General features: G+C 39.1%; 1 protein-coding gene across 6 annotated transcripts in view; it reads left to right on the top strand.

Annotated features, from left to right (window-relative positions):
- st3gal2.1.L (ST3 beta-galactoside alpha-2,3-sialyltransferase 2, gene 1 L homeolog) overlaps positions 1–21498 on the top strand; it is a 46588-nt gene that overhangs the window by 19449 nt on the left and 5641 nt on the right. For 4 of the 6 annotated variants that reach the window (XM_018256598.2, XM_018256596.2, XM_018256599.2 and 1 more), the window contains 2 exons: positions 14774–15537; positions 20202–20395. In XM_018256598.2, coding sequence (XP_018112087.1) covers positions 15196–15537; positions 20202–20395 — 536 coding nt within the window. In that variant the 5' untranslated portion in view covers positions 14774–15195. 6 annotated transcript variants of the gene reach the window in all.

The raw sequence follows: 21498 nt of genomic DNA, 5'->3' as shown, positions 1-21498 counted from the left end.
TGCCAAAAGTTGTAAATTGCTAACATAGCCCTATTTTTCAAAAAAAGGGGTCCTGTTTTCAGTCTAGAAACTAATAGTAGGCCTGTTAATTTGAAGAGATAGGAAAGGTTTTGGAAGAAGTGATGAGATACTGTAAATGACTTGAAATAATTGCAAATCACAATACAGGTATGGAACCTGTTATCCAGAATGCTCGGGACCTGGGGTTTTCCGGATAATAATCTTTCTGTAATTTAAAACTTCATACCTTTAAGTCTACTAAAAATTATGTAAACATTAAATAAACTCAATAGGCTGGTATGACTTCCAATATGGATAAATTATATCTTGGTTGGGATCAAGTACTCTTTAAAAATGTGGATAAAATTAAGTCTATAGGTGACAGCCTTTCCATAATTTGTAGCTTTCTGGATAACAGGTTTCCAGATAACGGATCCCATACCTGTAGTATAAATTTGTGCCAGCATGGTTTTAGGCATAATAGATCTCGCCAGATTAATCTCAATAGCTTTCTATTTGGAGGTGAGCATAGACCTAGACTCTGGGGTGGCAGTGGAAGTGATTTACTTAAACTTTGCTAAACATTTTACAGAATACCATAAAAAAGTTACTGATTAAATTAAAGGAGAAGGAAAGGTTAAAACTAAGTAAGCTTTATCAGAAAGGTCTATATAAATACACCAGCAAACTCTCAATGTAATGCTGCTCTGAGTCCTCTGTCAAAAGAAACATTGCATTTCTTTCCTTCTATTGTGTATACATGGGCTTCTGTATCAGACTTCCTGTTTTCAGCATAAACCTCCAGGGCTAGGGCTTGAGCATGCTCAGTTTGTCTTCTCTCCCCTCCCTTCTCTGCTGTAATCTGAGCCCAGAGCTATGATTGAACAGGGAGAGACTCAGGCAGGAAGTGATTTCACAGCAATCGAATATGGCAGCTGCTATTCCTAAACAAACAGACAGTGTCTAGAGCTGTTTACTCGGGTATGGTAAAGTGTTTTAAAAAAAATAAAAATGGTGTTCTAGATGGGATTGTTGTGGATAACACATTGACAATGAACTGCCTTGGTAGCTTTCCTTCTCCTTTAAGGAAAACTGGTCTGGAACATAATACATTATTTGTACTTGGATAGAGAACTTCCTGAAAGGAACAGTAATGTCAAAACATAAGTGTTTTAAAGTAATGAAAATATAATGTACTGTTGCCCTGCACTGGTAAAACTGTTGTGTTTGCTTCAGAAACACGACTATTGTTTATATAAATAAGCTGCTGTGTAGCCATGGGGGCAGCCATTCAAAGGAGAAAAGGCTTGGGTTACACAGTAGATAGCAAATAAACTCTGTCTGTCTAATGGTGTTATCTGTTATCCATTAGTTAACCTGTGCCATATAGCCATTTTTCAATTTCCGCCATTGCTCCATAACAGCTTGTTAATATGAACTGTAGTAGTGCTTCTGAAGCAGACAGATCAGTTTTACCAGTGCAGGGCAACAGTACATGATATTTTCATTACTTTAAAGCACTTTCATTTTTTGGTGTTACTGTTCCTTGAAGGATAGATTACAAACAGTGGCGGTAAATGGAACATTTTGTAACAGTTGGACTTGTGGGGTACGGCAGGGGGTCTGTCCTTAACTTTTGCTTTTTCATTTGTTTAATAATAACCTGGAGGTTGGCATTGTAAATACTTTCTCTGTTTTTGATGATGGTACTGAATTGTGCAAACCTATAAGTTCAATGCAGGATGCTGACAATTTGCAGACAGATTTTACTACATTAGAGAACTGGGCAGCAAATTGTTCAATGCTGATAAACACAAGGTTACATTTAAATGCTAGTTATACACTATATGGTAGTGTGTTGGGGGCTCCTGTCCTAAAGGTAAACATACATGGACCAAACACGTAGAAAGTGTGTGTGGGGTCGCACACAGACAGTATGGCTGCCTTTTAATTGTTTTGATTGTTCATGCAAACGGCATATCCAATGCACTAGAGAAAGTGGCAAAATAGAAAAAATAATGAAATGCAAACTATCTGGACAAAATAAACACAGTCTATTTAAATTACTTTCATACACTGAATATCACAGCTCTGAAAACATACTATTAGTATTTAAAGATGGACCACATAAGAGCTTGCACAGAAATACTGCTATTTCATTAAGTATAGTATTTTGGTGAGTCTGCAGCTGCTGTCTTTACATTTGTTGTTCTATTGAGTGGGGGTGGGCATTGTCCAGTATGTAAATGCTGTAATAGGGTCAGGGCCTAAGTGAGGCTTTTCACATTAGCATCAGTACCATGCTACAGCATCCTGATTGGCGCAACTATTATTGATGCAAAAGTGTCCTTCTCTTTCGGTTTTGGAACAGCCGGTGCTAATTTTTTTTTGACAATAATCATATTAAGGAGAAACTGAATGTAGCTAATCTTTTGCCTTTTAGAACATGCAGAATATTTTACCAAACAAATTTATTTCCCATAATTTGCATGAGAAAATAGGGCAAATAACCCCAAGGGAGGCATGCTTTCTTCTAGTTCTGCCATTCAATGGGAAAGGAGGTTATTCAATCAGCAAATCTGCTTCAGTATATATTTTCTGTTTTAAGATTTTTTTTTTTTTCATATTGAGGTTTGTACGGACTGTTCTATTTTTCTACTGAATCCATTATTCAGCGATGTTTATTTTTGTCTCCATCTGCTTTGTGGAGGGCATTTTCTTTCATTACTTGCTGGAAATTGAGGGTATGGAACAAAAACCCTTTCTCTTTTGCAGCCTTGATATGACCTATCAGATCCCCCCTCTCTCTCTCTCTCTCTCTGTATCTCTCACACTGCAGTACAGCAATTCTATAAAGGAAATCTGATAAAAGCTTCCGTCCATTTGAGGATTATAATAGCAGACAGAAAGGACATAGAGGGCACCTGGCTCATCTTCCACAATGCTAAATGGTTTGGTAATACAGGGAAAATAAAATGTACTGTTCTACACTTGTAAAAACTGAGGTTGTACAAAAGATATTGGGATATATTGTCTCATAGAAGGAACACAGGAGCATGCCTTCCTGTTTCTCGCTGTAATGCAATGAATATTCCAGACCTAATGCAGTGGACCCTACAATGTATTCAATTCGTGCAGGTGTTTGCAAATCATAGGAATTGTGGCACTGATTTCACACTTGGCTGTTTTTTGTTGTTTTTGTAATGTATTAGTTACATAACTGGATTTTAGATGATATTGTACAAACCTGTTTTGGTCATTTTTGTATCATAGGAATTGAATTGGTGCACTTTTCTCAGTTTGCTTAGTTACCATCTTGTACAAGATGCTATTTAGGTATCCGTGGCTGCGGCCTGAGCTTTCAATATCAGGACTGTCCCGTGAAAATCGGTTGAGAGGTATGTATGAATCCGCCAAAAACACTGGTTTCCATATAATAGATCATATTCCTTTTCTAAATTCAAATGAACTAAAATACTCCATAGAATAGATTTGAAGAAAACTTGCTACATATTTTATTTTTTTAATTATGCTTTCAAAAATCTCTACCTCTTCAAATGGAACACCTCCAGACAGCTTGGAGTTCCATTACTCTAACTTTCCTCCATCTGAGTTTTTGGCACAGGCAGGCATTGTGATTTGTCTCCACCTCTTGATAGGCAGCTTTCCATCCAGTCCATCCAGTCCTGGCACGAAGTTTCCGGCACAGGCGGGAATCGATCTCACGACCTTCGGTATTGTAGGCACGTGCCTTAACCATTTGGCTATTGAGGAGGCCCCCTTTTTTCAATCTCATCACTCCCCCCTTAGCCATGTGACAGCATCCAGCCATATCTGTATTCTGCTTTGCGTTTAACAGGATTCTCTGGCTGTTTTCTCCATTACTCAGCAAGTTTATGCACAATAAATAAAGCAATAAAGCTGCTGCCCTTGACTTAATCACATGAAACGTCCCAAAGAAGGGAAGCTTTAGGTGGAGAAAAGGCTAATTAACGCCCAAAACTGCCAGTCCCTGCAGTCAGTAACATTACAGGGATACTGTCATGGTAAAAAAATTTTTTTAAAATGAATCGGTTAAAAGTGCTGGTCCAGCAGAATTCTGCACTGAAATCCATTTCTCAAAAGAGTAAACAGATTTTTTGATATTCAATTTTGAAATCTGACATGGGGCTAGACATATTGTCAATTTCCCAGCTGCCCCAAGTCATGTGACTTGTGCTCTGATAAACTGAAATCACTCTTTACTGCTGTACTGCAAGTTGGAGTGATATCACCCCTCCCTTTCCTACCCCCAGCAGCCTAACAAAAGAACAATGAGAAGGTAACCAGATAACAGCTCCTTAACACAAGATAACAGCTGCCTAGTAGATCTAAGAACAACACTCTAGAGTAAAAACCCATGTCCCACCGAGACTCCTTCAGTTACATTGAGAAGAAAAAACAGCAGCCTGCCAGAAAGCATTTCTCTCCTAAAGTGCAGGCACAAGTCACATGACCAGGGGCAGCTGGGAAATTGACAAAATGTCTAGCCCCATGTCAGATTTCAAAATTGAATATAAAAAAATCTGTTTGCTCTTTTGATAAATGGATTTCAGTGCAGAATTCTGCTGGAGTAGCAATATTAACGGATGCGTTTTGAAAAAAACATGTTTTCCGATGACAGTATCCCTTTAAAGGCATCCACTTGTCACTGCACAAATGGGGTAAAGTTTGACCTAAAAGTGCTCAACTACATAATTTTTAGCCCAAAATCTTCTATGTGTGCACTGTGACGGTCAGATGCAATTGATGTCACAGTCTACAGCGTGGGTGGCAATGTAGCACAGTATTTTTATGCCAGAGGAGAGATTGACAAGTGACAATAGCTTGACAATAACATGCCATTTATTTTCTGGGTTAATTTGCATATCAGTTGGTGGAATTAGGTCAGTTCTGGTCTCCTCTGTATTGGATGTATACCGTAATTTCTACCAATGTCATACTGAATATGTAGCAGAGCCATAAAGCTAACCATATATGTGCTGATAAAAGCTGCCAACTTGCTCCTTCCAGACTGGATCAGCAGCCTGTTGTTGCTGTATGGGGTCAACCAATGGGCCCAGACGAAATGTGTTCAAATATTGGGCAGATATTCATTAGGTAAGTTTGAAAATGCCCCTCAGGCAAAGAAAACAGTGCATTATTTTGTTAATACTAGTCGTAGGGTTGCTTCCTTCTTCCGAGTGGTGGGGGGAGTCTGATGACGTAGGGGCGGGAAGATGAAGCCAGAGGGTGGGACAGGTGCCGGTCCAGGGTATGTGTCTGTGACGTCAGGGGTGGGGTTATCATGTGGCAATTAACGACTGGCTGATCGCCATGCCATTTGTTTTAAAGCCCTGTGTATTTCCTAATTTGGAAATCTGGACAGGCAGTTTTCATCCAGACAGCCCTCCCGAAATCCAGCGATCTGGGTAAAAACCTGATAGGTGGCAACCCTAACTAGTCTTCTCGCAGATTCTGCCTTGTGCAAACACCTCACTTCTTGACATAATCAACGGTTGCATAGGTTGTTCCAGATTAAATCTAGCAATTTTGAATGTTACATGTATGGTTTTGCTGTTTGAATAGAAATGGCTATATTACTTGTTTTTACAAGAGCTGAAGTCAACTGTGCCCCTATTGTTTCCTCTTTCCTTAGGTGTGTTTAGTATAACTTCTATTAGTTGGGGATTCCTGCTATAGACCATAATTTGGGCCTCATACACGGCACTGTAGACTGCCAGCTAAGATTCCTGTATGAGACTGCTAAGGCAAACGCTTTGTAGAAAGTAAGTGAATTGCGGTTTTAGGGCATTGGGGAAGCACATAATTGTTTGAAATTACTCTTGATTGTTATGGAAATCGCCACGAAAGTGTTTGTCATGTGATTATCCAAGCCACAGTTGCCTGATTTTGCACAAGCACAAAAATCACAGCCATGGATTAAAAACCTTTTTTAGGGTAAGGGCACACGCTGCCTCACAAGGAAACTTCGGATGACTTCGGAAAGCCGAAGCGATCCGACTGCCATGCCACTGGTGATTTACATTCTACCCCGTGGGAAGCCATTCGGGGAGATTAGTCGCCCGAAGAAGAAGCGATTTGTCGCTGGGCAACTAATCTCCTGAAATAGCAGCGTGTGACCTGGCCCTTAGTGATGATGGGCTTTTTAGAGGGGTAGGTGCACCTTTAAATTAACGTTCTATTATGCTATGTTATAGAATGGCTAATTATAAGCAACTTTTCACGTGGTCTTCATTTTTTCTTTTTATATAGATTTTGGATTATTTGCCTTCTGACTCCTTTCAGCTTTTGAATAGGGGTCACTAACCCATCTAAAAATCAAAATTATCAATAATAATACATTTGTAGCCTTTATTACTCCTTTTTCTATTCAGAACCTTGCCTATTCATATTCCAGTCTTGTATACAAATCAATCCATGGTTGCTAGGGTAACTTCAACCCTTTAATGTTATATCTTTCTGAATGAGTGACAAGTCAGATTTTTCTTACTCTAAATCTGTGACCATAGCTATTAATTTGAACTGAACTGATAAATTACCTTTCGCTGCTAAAAGGCTTGATACATTTTCCCATGTCTATCAGCAGTTCTACCAGAAATTTTGTTTGGAAATCATGATCCCCCCCCCAAAAAAAGAAAAGCCTCCCTCCTTTGTACCTGGAATTGATTTATGAAGCAATACTATTTTTATGGAAGCATCCTCCAACATAATATCTCTTGGTTTACCGACCAATAAAACACATGCATAGTATTTTACTTTTTACCAACCAGAAAATGCTTGCCATTATTATTTAGAAGGCGCTAGGTAGCCTGCAGATAACCCAATTCAGCCTATGGGCAAGGATTTTGGCAAGTATTTTGCATCCACATTAATCAGGGCTATAGCTCTGTATGAGGTGGACTGGAGTGGATCTTTCCCTGGTTTTAGTATTAAAGGACCAGTTACATAAAAAAAAAAAAAAAAAAAAATGTGTTAGTATACATTGAAAAAAACCACAGACAAATTTCATTTTAAATTGCAAAGTCTTTATTAAGAAAAAACTTACCGAAACTCAGTTTGTGCTCCTTTTCAGAAAGCGATCTGGCGATCCATTGTGCAGCGCTCGATTTCTCCTCCCTGCCTTCCTTATAGCCAGGGAGGAGAAATCGAGCGCCGAACAATGGATCGTCCCTGTGTCGCCTTTTCTGAAGAGGAGTGCAAGCGGAGTTTTGTTAAGTTATTTTTTAATAAATACTTTGCGGTTTTAAAGTTTCATTTGTCTTTGTGTTTTTTTGCTTTTTTTTTTTGATGTATACTAATGAATTTTGTAAACTTTTTTTTTTTTTTTTTTGATGTTACTGGTCTTTTAAAGTCATCGGTGCCTCGCTCATAGACCGGGAGGACTGCCCCCTCTGTATCCCCTTTAGTAAAGGGGTCAGTAAGGATGTAAGTAATTTCCCATGCTTAAAGTAAACCTCAGAAGGGAGGCCGTCCAGACCAGATGTTTTCCCCTAATTTGGTATCCTTAATAGGTTCATCTAAGTAAGCTCTATCTTGAAGGTCCAACCTGGGTAAGGGGGTGGTCTGGAGGTATATAAGAACCTGGGTAACAGTATATGATGTCTGGGAGCTGTAAAGATATGGATAGTAATCCCTAAATACCCTGTTGATTTCTAGCAGACTAGTTACTATGGAGCTATTGCTGTCACTGATTGCAGTTATATTTGTCAGAGGCATTATATCCCTGGAAAGCAGGGCTAAGAGTTTACCATTTTTGTCGCCTGTTGCGAATGCATTAGCTTTGATTAACTGTGATTTCTTTACTTTTTTGGCTTGTATAACTTGTAGAACAGTTTGAGCTGTGCACCAATCAAGTCTCATTTGTATAGAGGAGTTCTGGCTAAAAAAATCTTTTTAGCTTGAAGTACTTGGGCCTCTAGTTTAATGATTTTGCATTGATTATTTCTATTGAAGGTTCTAATTTGATGAATATATAGCCCTCACATGTAAGCTTTCATGGAGTCTCACATTACCTGTGGGTTGACTGATTCTAGCAGTTATTGCTTCTTGTTTGAGACAAAATATATTACGTTTCCATATCCTATCTGAGGGGTAAGGGCCTATTTTTATATGTAGCAGGAGGGGGAGTGATCTGATATACCCTCTGGTACTATATCTACGTGTACAGTTTGTGTCAAGCTATCGGGGGAACCGAAGGCCAGGTCAGTGCGTGACATTGTGTTATGTAAGGTGGAGAAACGTGTGTATCTCCTTTCTTTTGGGTGTTTTTCTCTCCAAAGATCTCTTAAATGGAAGGTGGAGAACAAGTAGAGGGTCTAGTGTCGGGGGTATAAACTATCCATTGGTTCAGACATCGCAACATTAAAGTCTCCCATCAGTATGGTGGGTGTAAGACGTAAAGTCAAATGTTTTTCCATAATGAGTGACCACAATGTCTCACTAAAAGGGGGTGGTATATACACATTGATGGTATTATACATATTACCATTTAGAGTACAAGACATCATCTAAAATCGACCTTCAGTGTCCGACCTCAATTTGGTTAATGTAACTGAACAGTTTCTAGTAACAAGAATGGAGACTCCCCATGCGCAGGTGGAGAAGGTAGGATGGTAATATGGTCCTAACCGTGGTTTTCTCAAATTACAGTTTGTTCCAATCTAAGTGGGTTACCTGGAGAAGTATTAAATGTGGATTGGCCCTCTGAATAACCTTAAATACTAGACTCATTTTAATTGTTATCCAGTCTTTGGACATTCCAAGATGGCAGTCTTACCTTGGACATTTGTTAGGGAGTGAAATGTCAGCAGCAAAGAAGGGCCTACAGAATCCAGAAGGTGAGAATTCAGCAATTTTTGTTATACCAAGTGCAATATATGGCATTATCCGAGGATTGTAAAAGGGAGAGAAATAAAGGAAAGGCAACAGCAGTTGAGTAATAATCCAGTTTCAGTTGAACATAGGACAGACCCTCCCAACCTGCTCTGCCCCAACTTGAACTTGTTTCATTCCCATAACCAAAAAACATAACAGAAGAGGGGAAACCAAAGGGTGTTAAGCTTAATTCTCTGGTTCCAAGGCCGTTGGTGGTGTAATCTGCTACATTGATGTGGCTGCTTCTGCAACTCTGGGTTGATCCATAGTGACCTGCCTCACATTATATACAGTATGAGGGAAGCAGGGTATGTCTCCTTTAATTGTCCCGTCGTGGTGAGTTGGGAAGGTGGAGGTGGTGGCGGACGGAGTTTCCTCAGGCAATGTAAAAAAGTAGGCTTTGTCATCTTTCACCACTCATAAGCGTGCTGGAAAGGACATGGAGTATGGCAATTGTAGTTTCCTCCGCTTTCCTTCACTTGAACTAATTTAAGTCTCTGGTTGCGAATTTTTCATAGTGTATAGAGACTAGGGTCCTGGCTTCCAGCAGCACAGATTTGCAATATTTCTAGTTAAGTAGACGAGCTATGTTTGCCCGTGGTGGGGAGCCCGGTGGAGGTGCTTTGCTGGGGACTCTAAGAGCTGTTCAATTATGAAGCGCTGTGAAAATGGTTTTCTACAAACAGCTCTACCTGTCTGTCCTCTGCACATTCAGGAATACCCACTATGTGAATATTGTTCCGCCACAGACTATTCTCTAGGTCGTCGGATTTGGCTTGTAGGCAATCTTCTGGGCATGATCCTCAAGGGTGTTTTGATAGGGCCTTGTTCTGTAATCTAGGTCCGATATGCCTCTTTTGGACTCTAGTGTGCGCTCTCTCGGTTTTCACTCATAATTAATTTTTATAATATTCAATCCATTTTCAGATCATCAAATTTACTGAGTGCTGAAGCAGGGTTGCTGCCTAGCTGTTGCATTATTTCCTTCAGGGTCAGCTCAAGGGGGGGGGGGCACAAGAGGGTTAGGGAGCTGCTTGCTTGAAGCTGTGGTGGAGCATGGTGGCGTTTATGTGGCAGAGGTAGGCATTCTGGCATATTTGCTGAGGAAATGTGCTGCATTAAGGCTCACCTTGGAGTGTTGGGAGGTGTGCTGGCCTTCCTTCTGTATGAGGAGCCGCCATCTTGTGAGGGTGCGAATTGGTCAGGACCGAGGTGGTGCTCCTTTGCTCTTGCCCAATCCTGCTATTTACTGGCACCCGAGGGGTGCCAGTAAATAACATTATCATTGAATACTATTTCGAATTTTGCCATAAAAGTATTCGCCTGGTGCTTTTATATTACCTTTTTTACCCCCATGTTGCTCTATGAGGGGGCTGCCATATTTGTGCAGCCGTAGTCGGTTAACATTAGAAACTCTGACAGGTTAAAAAGGGACAGTCAGGGTGGCAAAACAGTCAGGTTTAGGAACTTCAAGAAACAATTACTACAAAAGCAGAACTATCCGCAAAAAACGATCAACGTGGTTGTAGATTAATGTAAATTAAAATTTTGAAAATACATTTTTAATGTCGGTATCACTTTAATATCAGGCCACGCCCCCAATTTTTTTAATTTTATATATATATATATATATATATATATATATATATATTTATATATATATATATATATATATATATATATATATATATTTTTTTTTTTTTAAAGCACATTCCTTCTATGTTTAAGAGAGTATAATACACTGGTAAGGTTACTTTTATTATGTTATTATGTTATAGAACGGCCAATTCTAAGCGACTTTTCAATTGGTTTTCATTATTTTTTTATAGTTATTTGCCTTTTTCTTCTGAGTTTTTGCTGCTTTCAAATGGGCATCACCGACTCCCTTCTAAAAAACAAATGTTCTGTAAGGCTACAAATGTATTGTTACTGTTACTTTTTATTACTGATCCTACTATTCAGGCCTCTCCTATTCATATTCCAGTCTCTTATTCAAATCAATGCATGGTTGCTAGGGTTCTTTGGACCCTAGTTTCCAAATTTGTTAATATATAAATAACTTGTCTCAGAATATCACGTTCTACATAATACTAAAAGGTATCTCAAAAGTGAACCCCTTTAATGTATTTCTTGCATATTCAGGGGCGTAACTACAGAGGAAGCAGACCCTGCAGCTGCAGGGGGGCCCCATGAGACTCTAATTAATAAGACATTTCATCATATATTGGTAAAACAGGACAAACTCTGGATATGTTTGGGGTCTTAAAATGTATTTGCTGTGGGGCCCAGTAACATCTAGTTACGCCTCTGAAGTTGCTGCTGAAGTTACATAGTGGATTCATGAATAAGCAGAGATGTGTGATGGCATTTTCTGTCAATTCCTGCCTTATCTGTATGTTCCAGATTGGCTGATAATAGACAAGGTCTGTGAGTGCTGTGTTAGCATGCTAGTTTTTCTATGCTCAGCTCATGCTTCTTTGGCTTTCACAGGCTCTTTATCTTGTAAGCTGTGCAGACACTAGTTATCCATCATCAGGCGAATGAGGAGGGGTTTTCCAGCTGCATCCAGTCCTGCTGAGTGCTTTACTGCTCTTGCTCTGACCTCTAATACACCGTTCCGTGCCTCATCTTGCTGGGCACACTGCCCTATACATGACAAAGTGACATTTTACATCATCTTAAATCTAAACCGACATGAATGCTGCAGGTTCACGATATAACAAGATATATATTATGTATTAAAAGTTACAGTTATGGTTTTATAGAAATATTGTTTAGAAGTAAGGATATACTTTTTGTCTTTAGTTTAGCCTATTTTAAGCACAAGGAAAGAAGAATTGTATATTAACATTGCATGAAATGGTCCTTTTGTGACCACAAGACGAGGCAGGGGTTATCACCAGAGTGTAATGTAGATTGAGGGACTGTACATTTGTCCTTCCCATACATGAAATATACATGATACATTAAAATTGGCACTGAATTTACACTACCATGTGTTCTGGGGGCATTCTATATATATTGAACTTACACTTTTTATCAATGTGTTCAGGGGTAGAGTAGGAACTGACACTACCATCATACTGCAAAGTGTTCTGGCAGGCGTTTTAAATGAAATTGCCACTGCATGTGTCTTGCCGTGTTCTAGGTTTTTATACATTGAATTCATTTAATTTTGTCATTTTGTTGAGTATGGGGGGCATTTACTCTACCTGGGTAATGTGGGTGTTGGATAATGTCGTTCCATGAATATATTAAAAGCTGTATTATGTGTTTGCTCTGGTCTCCTTTGTCCAATATTTGCATTTTGTTTAAACATCAGAAACCATTCAGTGTGAAAAATATAAAATAAGCAAGAAAAAAATTGTTGGACTATTTCCTAGTCATGCAAGAAGCTGTGTGTTCTACTCATGTGATATCTGTGAGGTGTATTGATGCAAATAAACAGCTCTAATGAAAAGTTTAAGGAGTACATATCCTGCTAGCAACCATTTTAGAATTAAAGTACCCCCAGCGGCAGTCTTCCTCAGATGACATGCTAAACATTATATTAACGGAGTATGTTAACTGACCCCCACAATTTGCACCTGGTTGACTGGCAGCCCCCTATGTAAAAACCCAAGAACAAATGGCAGGGTAAATGTATATATTGCTACCCTTTTCATGGGTGGATTAGTGTAGTCAGGGACAGGGCTATTGACAGTGATAGGTGATTCGTTGGTTGCTGCAGCATTCACTTCAGACTCCTGTCTGGTCTTTCTAATTAGGACAGACTGCTTTCACTCTGACAACCTGCAACACTATAAATGTTGTGCTGTGCCCACCACAGAACTACAGTGTCTTTACTTTCATCCTGTGTGCTGTAGCAAAAGTATTGGTGGCGATGCAGGACATCTTAAGGCCCCCATACACGGGCCGGTAAAAACTGCAGACAGACTGAGTCAGCAGCTTATTGGCCCGTGTGCGAAGCCGTCCGACAGGCGTCCCCGAACGATTTCTGGCCGAAAGTCAGCCAGATGCTGATCGGGCAGGGTAAAAAATCTTGTCGGATCGCGGCCACATCTTTTCGTTGATGTGGTCCCGCAATCCGACTGCCCATATGTCCTCCATTCGGATCAGCCCGATATCGCTCACCTCAATGTGGCCATTTTGGGGAGAGATCCACTAGTTTGGCGACCTCGCCAAATGAGCGTATCTCCCTGTGTATGGCCATCTTTAGTCTAGTTCTTGAAATTAAATTGTGATTGTGTTGGTAAGCGGAAATACATCCAACATTCCCATCAAGTATCCATAAAAGAACTTGTACAGCCACTATATTCAAAGAGAAGTATCTATAATTTAATACATTTAGGGCTTTTTTTTTTGTCTTTAGGGAAAGCAAAAAAAAAATGAGAGATTTGGGACCTCATGGATTGAGTGATTGGTTGCATGTGTTTAGTTTTCATGTCGGAGGGTTTGGATTTTTTTTTTTTTTGAATATTGTTTGGAAGTAAGGATATACTTTTTGTCTTTAGTTTAGCCTATTTTAAGCACAAGGAAAGAAGAATTGTACACTTGTATATTAACATAGCATGCAATGGTCCTTTTGTGACCAGTAGACGAGGCAGGGGGAGTAGGAACTGGCACTACAATCATACTGCAAAGTGTTCTGGCAGGTGTTTTAAATGAAATTGCCACTGCATGTGTCTTGCCGTGTTCTAGGTTATTAGACATTGAATTCATTTAATCTTGTCAATTTGTCATTTGGTTGAGTATGGGGGGCATTTACTCTACCTGGGTAATGTGAGTGTTGGATAATGTCGTTCCTTGATTAAATACAAGAATATATTAAAAGCTGTATTATGTGTTTACTCTGGTTTCCTTTGTCCAATATTTGCATTTTGTTTAAACCATCGGAAACCATTCAGTGTGAAAAATATAAAATAAGCCCAAGTTTTCATGTCGGAGGGTTTGGAATTTGCATCTATATGTAGATTTGTCATTGCAAATCTTCAAGATAAAAAAAAAAAAGTGACCGCATCAATAAAATCTACAGATAAAAATAACCCCCCCATTATTTTGCTTTGCTCCCGTTACTCTCGTTTCCGAAATACAACCAAATCATTTTTATTTTACGGACTGCCCTTAAACAGGCAGAAAAAAAGCAAGCATCAAGCTGCCTTTTTTTTTGTGTCTACTGCGATAGAATGTAGCAGATTTGTGTATCCCTGGGCACTTAGTACAGATTAGTTTTACACTGGTACTCCACAAGCAAACTGCTTTTCAGTATAAAATATAAGTATCCTGTCAGCAAGGATGATATTGGCCTATTATTTTTATGTACTCTGCTGACTGTCCAGACTGTACCAATGGCATTAACCCCTTCGACTGATTCTGTGTCCAACCAGAGAATGAATCCATTTCTCCTGCTGCAATGAATCCTGCTGTTGGACTGATGTTAGCAGATCAGCAGCATTAATGTGAGGCATTTGGAGCAGGGGCAGGATTAGGTGTCACATGACCATCTTATCAGAGAATGAGGAATGCAGTCCAACTCTCTCTAATTGCTGAGTTCCTATTGCAGTCTTGTAGGATGCTGTTCAGTCTCTTCTTTCTCTGTGCTTAACCGTTTTTCCATGCTGTTGACTTTTTCCACTAATTAATATTCTATATATTCAGTGGATTGCGGGAATGGAAAGAAGCAGGTCAGTAGCAGTTATAGTTGCAGACTTCCCCAGCATGTGAGATGCTGCAGGAGCCCGGCCCCAAGCACACAAAGGGATTCATTACAGCCAAGTCCTCCCTATCTTGTAATAAAGTAGGTTTCGTTACGTGAAGTATCCACTTGTTTCAGTTCGTATTTCTTTTTTTTTTTCAGGTGGTGTCAGTTTAAACAGTAAAGTGAAGCAGCGTGTGATGAAGTGACCTTTTGCGGCAGAATGTGAGCAACAAAGCACAGAGTGATTGTCTCTGTGCATGAATATTGTGCACCTTCGCAGGAGCATGGAACTGTACGCAAACAGATGAAAGAGGAGTTCCTGATGTGAGCATGTTAACTGTGCAAAATGGATTGTGTAAATGTTAGAATACATAGTGATTTGCCGTCACTTTAGATCCTGATAATGCTCTGACTCCTTGGCATCTCATCCAGATGAACATTCCTGTGTGCTTGACTACTTTTGGAAGCTTGGGCTCATTGTAGCTCCTGCTACTGCTTGAAGGGTGGAGGTCCATGCTGTGGAAAAGTGGGATACTTATTCAGGGCCCTCTAACACGGACCCCTTCATAGCTAGCATCAGGATGAGGTGCACCCTACGAGTATGGATACTAAGTACCTCCATCTTCCTCTTTATCATGTCCCTGCTCTTTACTTACTCTCACAATGGCACAGATGGCCCAGCCAATCCAGAGTTAACAGGTTGGGCATCTGCTGATGGACACCCAGTAAGGCTTGTACCGGGGTACCCTGGAGTAAGGCACCGGCCTCCCCCTCCTCGGCTACCTAAAACTTGCTTGTGCAGACAATGTTTGCGGCAACCTGGATTCTCAGCCTGGTTTGACAGTCACTATGATGCATCTGTTTCCCCTGTGTGGACCTTGGAGAACAGAGAGCTGTCTCCCGAAGTCCAGCACTGGTGGATGGTGAGTATCTCTTTTTATGGTACTTTCAGTAGTAAGCTGTAGGTTATCAGTATGAAACATTGGCCCCTTAAAACGATTCCTCCCAACAGTTAAAAGCTCACAACAACAAATAGTTGTTGAAATAGTTGAACAAATAGTTCTGTTTTTTTAAACTTTAACAAAAGCAATGGTTTTTCTGCATTCTGTTTTGTCTAACTGTTGTTTGGCTCCTCAGATTATATCAGGGAATTACATTTTTGATGGATCCCTTTAACAAGACCACTGAAATCTTTATTTAGGGGAATGACTTGTAAATTGATAAAACAGAATTTTTGGAAAATTCACAGTCATTCAGTAAGAATTGTTCTTTTTTTAATGTGTGAATTAAGAAAAAGCACTTCAAAAAGTAGATTTGTAAAAGAGTTTTAAGGTGCTATTGTTGTTGTTATTATCATGTATTTATAAAGCCCCAACATATTCCACAGCAATGTACATTAAATGAGTATATACATTGAACATACAGGTTTACATACAAAGCAGGCAATAACCAATGCAACAAGTAAAGAGGGCCCAGTCCAAAAGAGCTTACAATCTAAAAATGTGCAGCTGGCTTAAAAGGAATCTGTAACACGGAAAACTTATCCAGAAAGCACATCTCCCATAGGGGTATATTTATCAAAGAGTGAAGTTAAAGATCGCCACAGATCAAGAGTGAAGTTCCGCCACTCTCCGTTCATTTCTATGGGATTTTTAAAAGAGTATTTATCAATGGGTGAAACTTCATCCTTTGATAAATATGCCTTTCAAAATCCCATAGAAATTAATGGAGTGTGGATGAATTTCACTGTAGCAGACTGTGGCAATCTCTAACTTCACTCTTTGATACTCCAGCAAAATTCTGCACTGAAATCCATTTCTCAAAAGAGTAAACAGATTTTTTTTTATATTCAATTTTGAAATCTGACATGGGGCTAGACATATTGTCAATTTCCCAGCTGCCCCAAGTCATGTGACTTGTGCTCTGATAAACTTCAATCACTCTTTACTGCTGTACTGCAAGTTGAAGTGATATCACCCCCTCCCCTTTTCCCCACAGCAGCCAAACAAAAGAACAATGGGAAGGTAACCAGATAGCAGCTCCCTAACACAAGATAACAGCTGCTTGGTAGATCTAAGAACAACACTCAATAGTAAAAACCCATGTCTCACTGAGACACATTCAGTTACATTGAGAAGGAAAAACAGCAGCCTGCCATAAAGCATTTCTCTTCTAAAGTGCAGGCTCAAGTCACATGACCAGGGGCAGCTGGGAAATTGACAAAATGTCTAGATTTCAAAATTGAATATAAAAAAATCTGTTCTTTTGAGAAATGGATTTCAGCGTAGAATTCTGCTGGAGCAGCACTATTAACTGATTCATTTTTAAAAAAAAAAAGAAAAAAAAAGATTCCCATGACAGTATTCCTTTAACAAAGAAGTAGGGTAGAAATGTTGTACATTATGTTTTGTGCTTCTGTACCAGCCCAAGGCAACCACAGCACTTTAGCAGTAAAGATCTGTGTCTCCAAATATGCCCCAGTAGCTCCCCATCTTCTTTTCTGCTGATTCCCACCACATCCTCTGTGCTGCTGTCATTTACTGAGCTTAGAGACTGCCTCATAATATACTGTGTGTGTGTGTGTGTGTGTGTGTGTGTGTGTATATATATATATATATATATATATATATAGAATATAAAATATAAATGTCATATGTGAAATTAGCATCAGAATTTAATTATCAACCCTGAAGCAGCAGCTTATGTGACCGATACAACTCAATTTCTATTTAATGATTTATATCCACCCCTAAGCTTAGCTTCTCAACAGCTGTGCAGAGCACACTGATCATGTGAGTGTCACTCACTCTCCTTACTAAAGTTAAGATTGTGAGCTCTTGAGACACAATTTGATTTGTTGCTGAATTGTTACTGTTTTAGACATGCAGTTAATGATATGAAATGCAGCATTTCTACTCGTATTCATTTACAGGGTTTAGTTCTCCTTCAAATGTACATTGGCTGGTTGCTTAGCATCAACTACAGTGAAATCTCAATTTTACATCCCCCTGATTTTAAGTTTTCCCTCACTTTACATTGTTTTTTTTTTGGTCTTTATCACTTCCCTGATTTTATTCTGGTCCCTTGAAAAACGTTGTGTGTAGTTTATTTTGTTAATCTTTGTAAATGCAAATATTTATCCCAGTTTTTGTTCACCCTGTTTGAACTATTTGCCTTATTGAAATAGACCTTATTGTGGTTATATAATTAGTATTAAAGTATAAAAAAATTATTTTTTTTAAATTTTATTTTTTACAATATCCTAAAAACAAAGTAGCTTTGATAGAGGCTCTCACCAATGGACAGTTAGAAGTGGCAAATTTTTTGCATGCTCACATGCTATTCATTTAAAAGTTAGTATGATCAAAACCGTATGACTGCCCAGTGATGGGAATGATCATTTCTTCAGCATTTTTTACAATTCCATTGTGTCCATAACTACACTGTTTGATAAGTCAACATTTTTACATGTCACGTTTTTGTCATCTGGTTATGAGAATAAATGCACAGAAACTGCACTTTAGAGTGCTTAGGGAAATAGAAAAGGTCTTTTTTCTTCTTTTATTTTTCTTGATCCCGATGTAGCTGTATATATGTCAGTATGGAGTTTGACCGCATCAAAATATTATGGATTCGTGAACCCCTAGTTGTTGTTGTTTAATATTTCTGAAGATCCACATAAAACTGAATCTGTACTAGTGTAATCTAAATAAATAATTGTAAATACAATAATGAAATAGATGGAACAATGCATCCATTCAGAGCTTGCATAAAAGACTGAACAGTTGCCAACAATGGCATAACAAGCAGACATGACCTAGGGTTTCCTTTTAAGGAATCTATTCCCCCCCCCTGAACCCACACTTAGTGGTGCAGAGCTAAGTAATTGGGCATGGATGGGAGTCTGTAAGACTTTTTGTTTTTGCAGGGGTGAACCAGGATGTTCAAGTTAAGGTGGCCATACATGGGCAGATTTAAGATGGCGATATTGGTCCTTTAGACTGTTTCGGCAGCTTATCATCCCACGTATGGGGTGTTCTGACATCCCCCCCCCCCCGACCATAATCTCGGCCAAAAATCTGCAGATCTCAATCATGGAAGGTTTGATTTTTCCCTTGAGATCGAGGACTGCATCGCTAGTTGATGCGGTCCTTGTCCTGTTGGTGCCCATTGCCATCATTGTTATTTGATTGTTTGGCTCCCTTTTAGCATAAAGGAATAGAGGTGGTTCATTGGTGGGATGATGTTGGCAAAGAGGTTAAAACAGTGTCCGTGCTTAATATAACATTTGATTACATTTTAACTAGGCACCGCCCATAAGATGGAGACTCATCATTTATCAGCCATCGAGTACTACAGCATTTGTATAGCATGTGATTGCACTTTATCGCTACATCACCAGTTCCTCGTGACCATAACAAATAATTTTTTTTTTTTTTTTTTTTTTTGATTATCATCATCATAAAAGTAAGGAAGTGAGAAGTGATGGGCTCTCTGGACTATGTATTCATTAAAGGGGTTGTTAAATTAACTTTAAGTATGATGTAGACTAGAGTGATATTCTGAGACAATTTGCAATTGGTTTTCATGTCTTACCATTTGTGGTTTTTGAGTGCAAATTACCCTAGCAACCGTGCATTGATTTAAATAAGAGACTGGAATGTAAATAGGAGAGGGACTGATTAGAAAGATGAATAATAAAAAGCAACAATAACAATACATGTGTAGCCTTACAGAGCAGTTTGTTTTTTTTTTAAGATGGGGGTCAGTGACCCCAATTTGAAAGCGTGAAAGAGTCAGAAGAAAAAGGCAAATAATTAAAAAATAAATAAACAAAAAATAATGAAGACAAATTGAAATGTTGCTTAGAATTGGGCTTTCTAGAACACACCCCTTTAAGTTGAATTATATATGGTGACTGTATAGTCATTATATTTTTGTAAAAGCAACAGAAAATGGAATCTGCATTGCTCCTGTTATTCCCCATTTATACAACCCAATGATTCCTTATCCCTTTTGTTTGTAACTTTGGTACATTCTTTCAATAATGGATATGTAAAAAGGTGAAACAACCAGCATTTTATTCTGTACACTGCGCTGTGTCCATAATACAAAGGTCTGTTTCTTTTCCTGTTTGTTTGCTCTTTACAGTTAAACTCTTAATTTTTCCCAAGCTTGTATCCCAAACACTGGTTACCTTGCAGTCCAGTCACTGCAGGTTTATTGTGTAGTTTGATTAAATAACTGGTGGGTAAATTGTGCTGATCCAGATGTTCTTCCATAGACAGATCACAACACACAAAGGTTATATGGGATGTATGGCTGTTGCAGCCATTGGTCAGCCAGGTAACCTACCTCCTAATATATCTGACAGGTATTCCAATGCATAGCCATTGACTTCTATTAAAGAGCATGTTGGTCTTGCAGAAGGGTAACATGAAGAGCCAGAGTATTGCATGCTAACATTATTTTATTGCCACTGCTGCTCCCCTTTATACACAACACTTAAGGAATTATCACAACCGTTTAGCCTATGGTGTGAATGCATTGGTCTTAATCTTCTGTGCTATGTGTGAACCCTGTCTAGATGCTGCAGCCACAGTTCAGATCACATAACACTCCAGAGATCCTTTCTCAGTTGTTCCAAATCATCCCTGGTCAAAACCCCTACAAGCAGCAGGACCCCCTGAGCTGTCGACATTGCGCAGTTGTTGGCAACTCTGGTAATTTGCGAGGCTCCAGCTATGGAAAGGATATTGATGGCCATGAATTTATCATGAGGTACAGTATGCGTCGTCTTCCATATCTTAAGCATTTATATGTCTAATTGTCACAGAGGGTTGGTATTGCCTTGGGTGCAAAACTATTTGGCCCAACTCTGAATAAAGTTTGACTACTAACCCTTGGTGACCAATTAAATATTTGTTTTTCAACAGCACCCGTTACATGCTGATTGGTTACTATACCATGTGCTAACTTTTATTACAATTCCCACTTATGCTGTAAAGATAGCCACATTAAGATTGAATTAGTCGGACAATTATTGACCATCATTCAGGAGTGGGAACCTTACTTAAAGGGATACTGTCATGGGGAAATTTCTTCAAAATGCATCAGTTAATAGTGCTGCTCTGAAATCCATTTCTCAAATGAGCAAACAGATCTTTTTATATTTCAGTTTGAAATCTGACATGGGGCTAGACATATTGTCAGTTTCCCAGGTGCCCCCAATCACGTGAGTTGTGCTCTGATAAACTTCAGTCTCTCTTTACTGCTGCACTGCATAGATATAAGAACAGCACATCAATAGTAAAAATCCACATCCCACCGAGACTCCTTCAGTAACATTGAGCAGGAGAAACAATAGCTTGCCCGAAAGCAGTTCCATCCTGAAGTGCTGGCTTTTTCTGAAAGCACATGACCAGGAAAATTAAGATGGCTACCTACACACCAATATTACAACAACAAAAAAAATACACTTGTTGTGTTAGGAATTAAATTTTATATGGTAGAGTGAATTATTTGCAGTGTAAACAGTGTCATTTAGAAGTAAAAACCACACCATAAAAATCCATGGCAGAATCCCTTTAACAAATGAGAGAACAGGGTCTTGTGAGGACAACAAATGGGATCCGTATTTAGGCACCTTTTTCTAAGGAAAGTTAACTCTGCGTGCTACCTGGACTTACTGGCATCAAATGTGCAAGGATTTCAGGGAGGCATCACTATGTTGGTAACATGCTAGGTAATAGATTCTGGGGGGAACCATGTACAAGAAGTTGATTTAGGAAGGACACCACTATCAGATTCAGGAAGGACACCAATATCATTGAAGTAGCTCTTTCCTGAGTTTTGAAGCTGTATTGCGCTGTGTACTACTATGG

Source organism: Xenopus laevis, chromosome 4L (genome assembly GCF_017654675.1).
Source record: "Xenopus laevis strain J_2021 chromosome 4L, Xenopus_laevis_v10.1, whole genome shotgun sequence".
NCBI classification, from domain to species: Eukaryota; Metazoa; Chordata; class Amphibia; order Anura; family Pipidae; genus Xenopus; species Xenopus laevis.
This window is presented reverse-complemented; position numbering and strand designations above follow the sequence as displayed.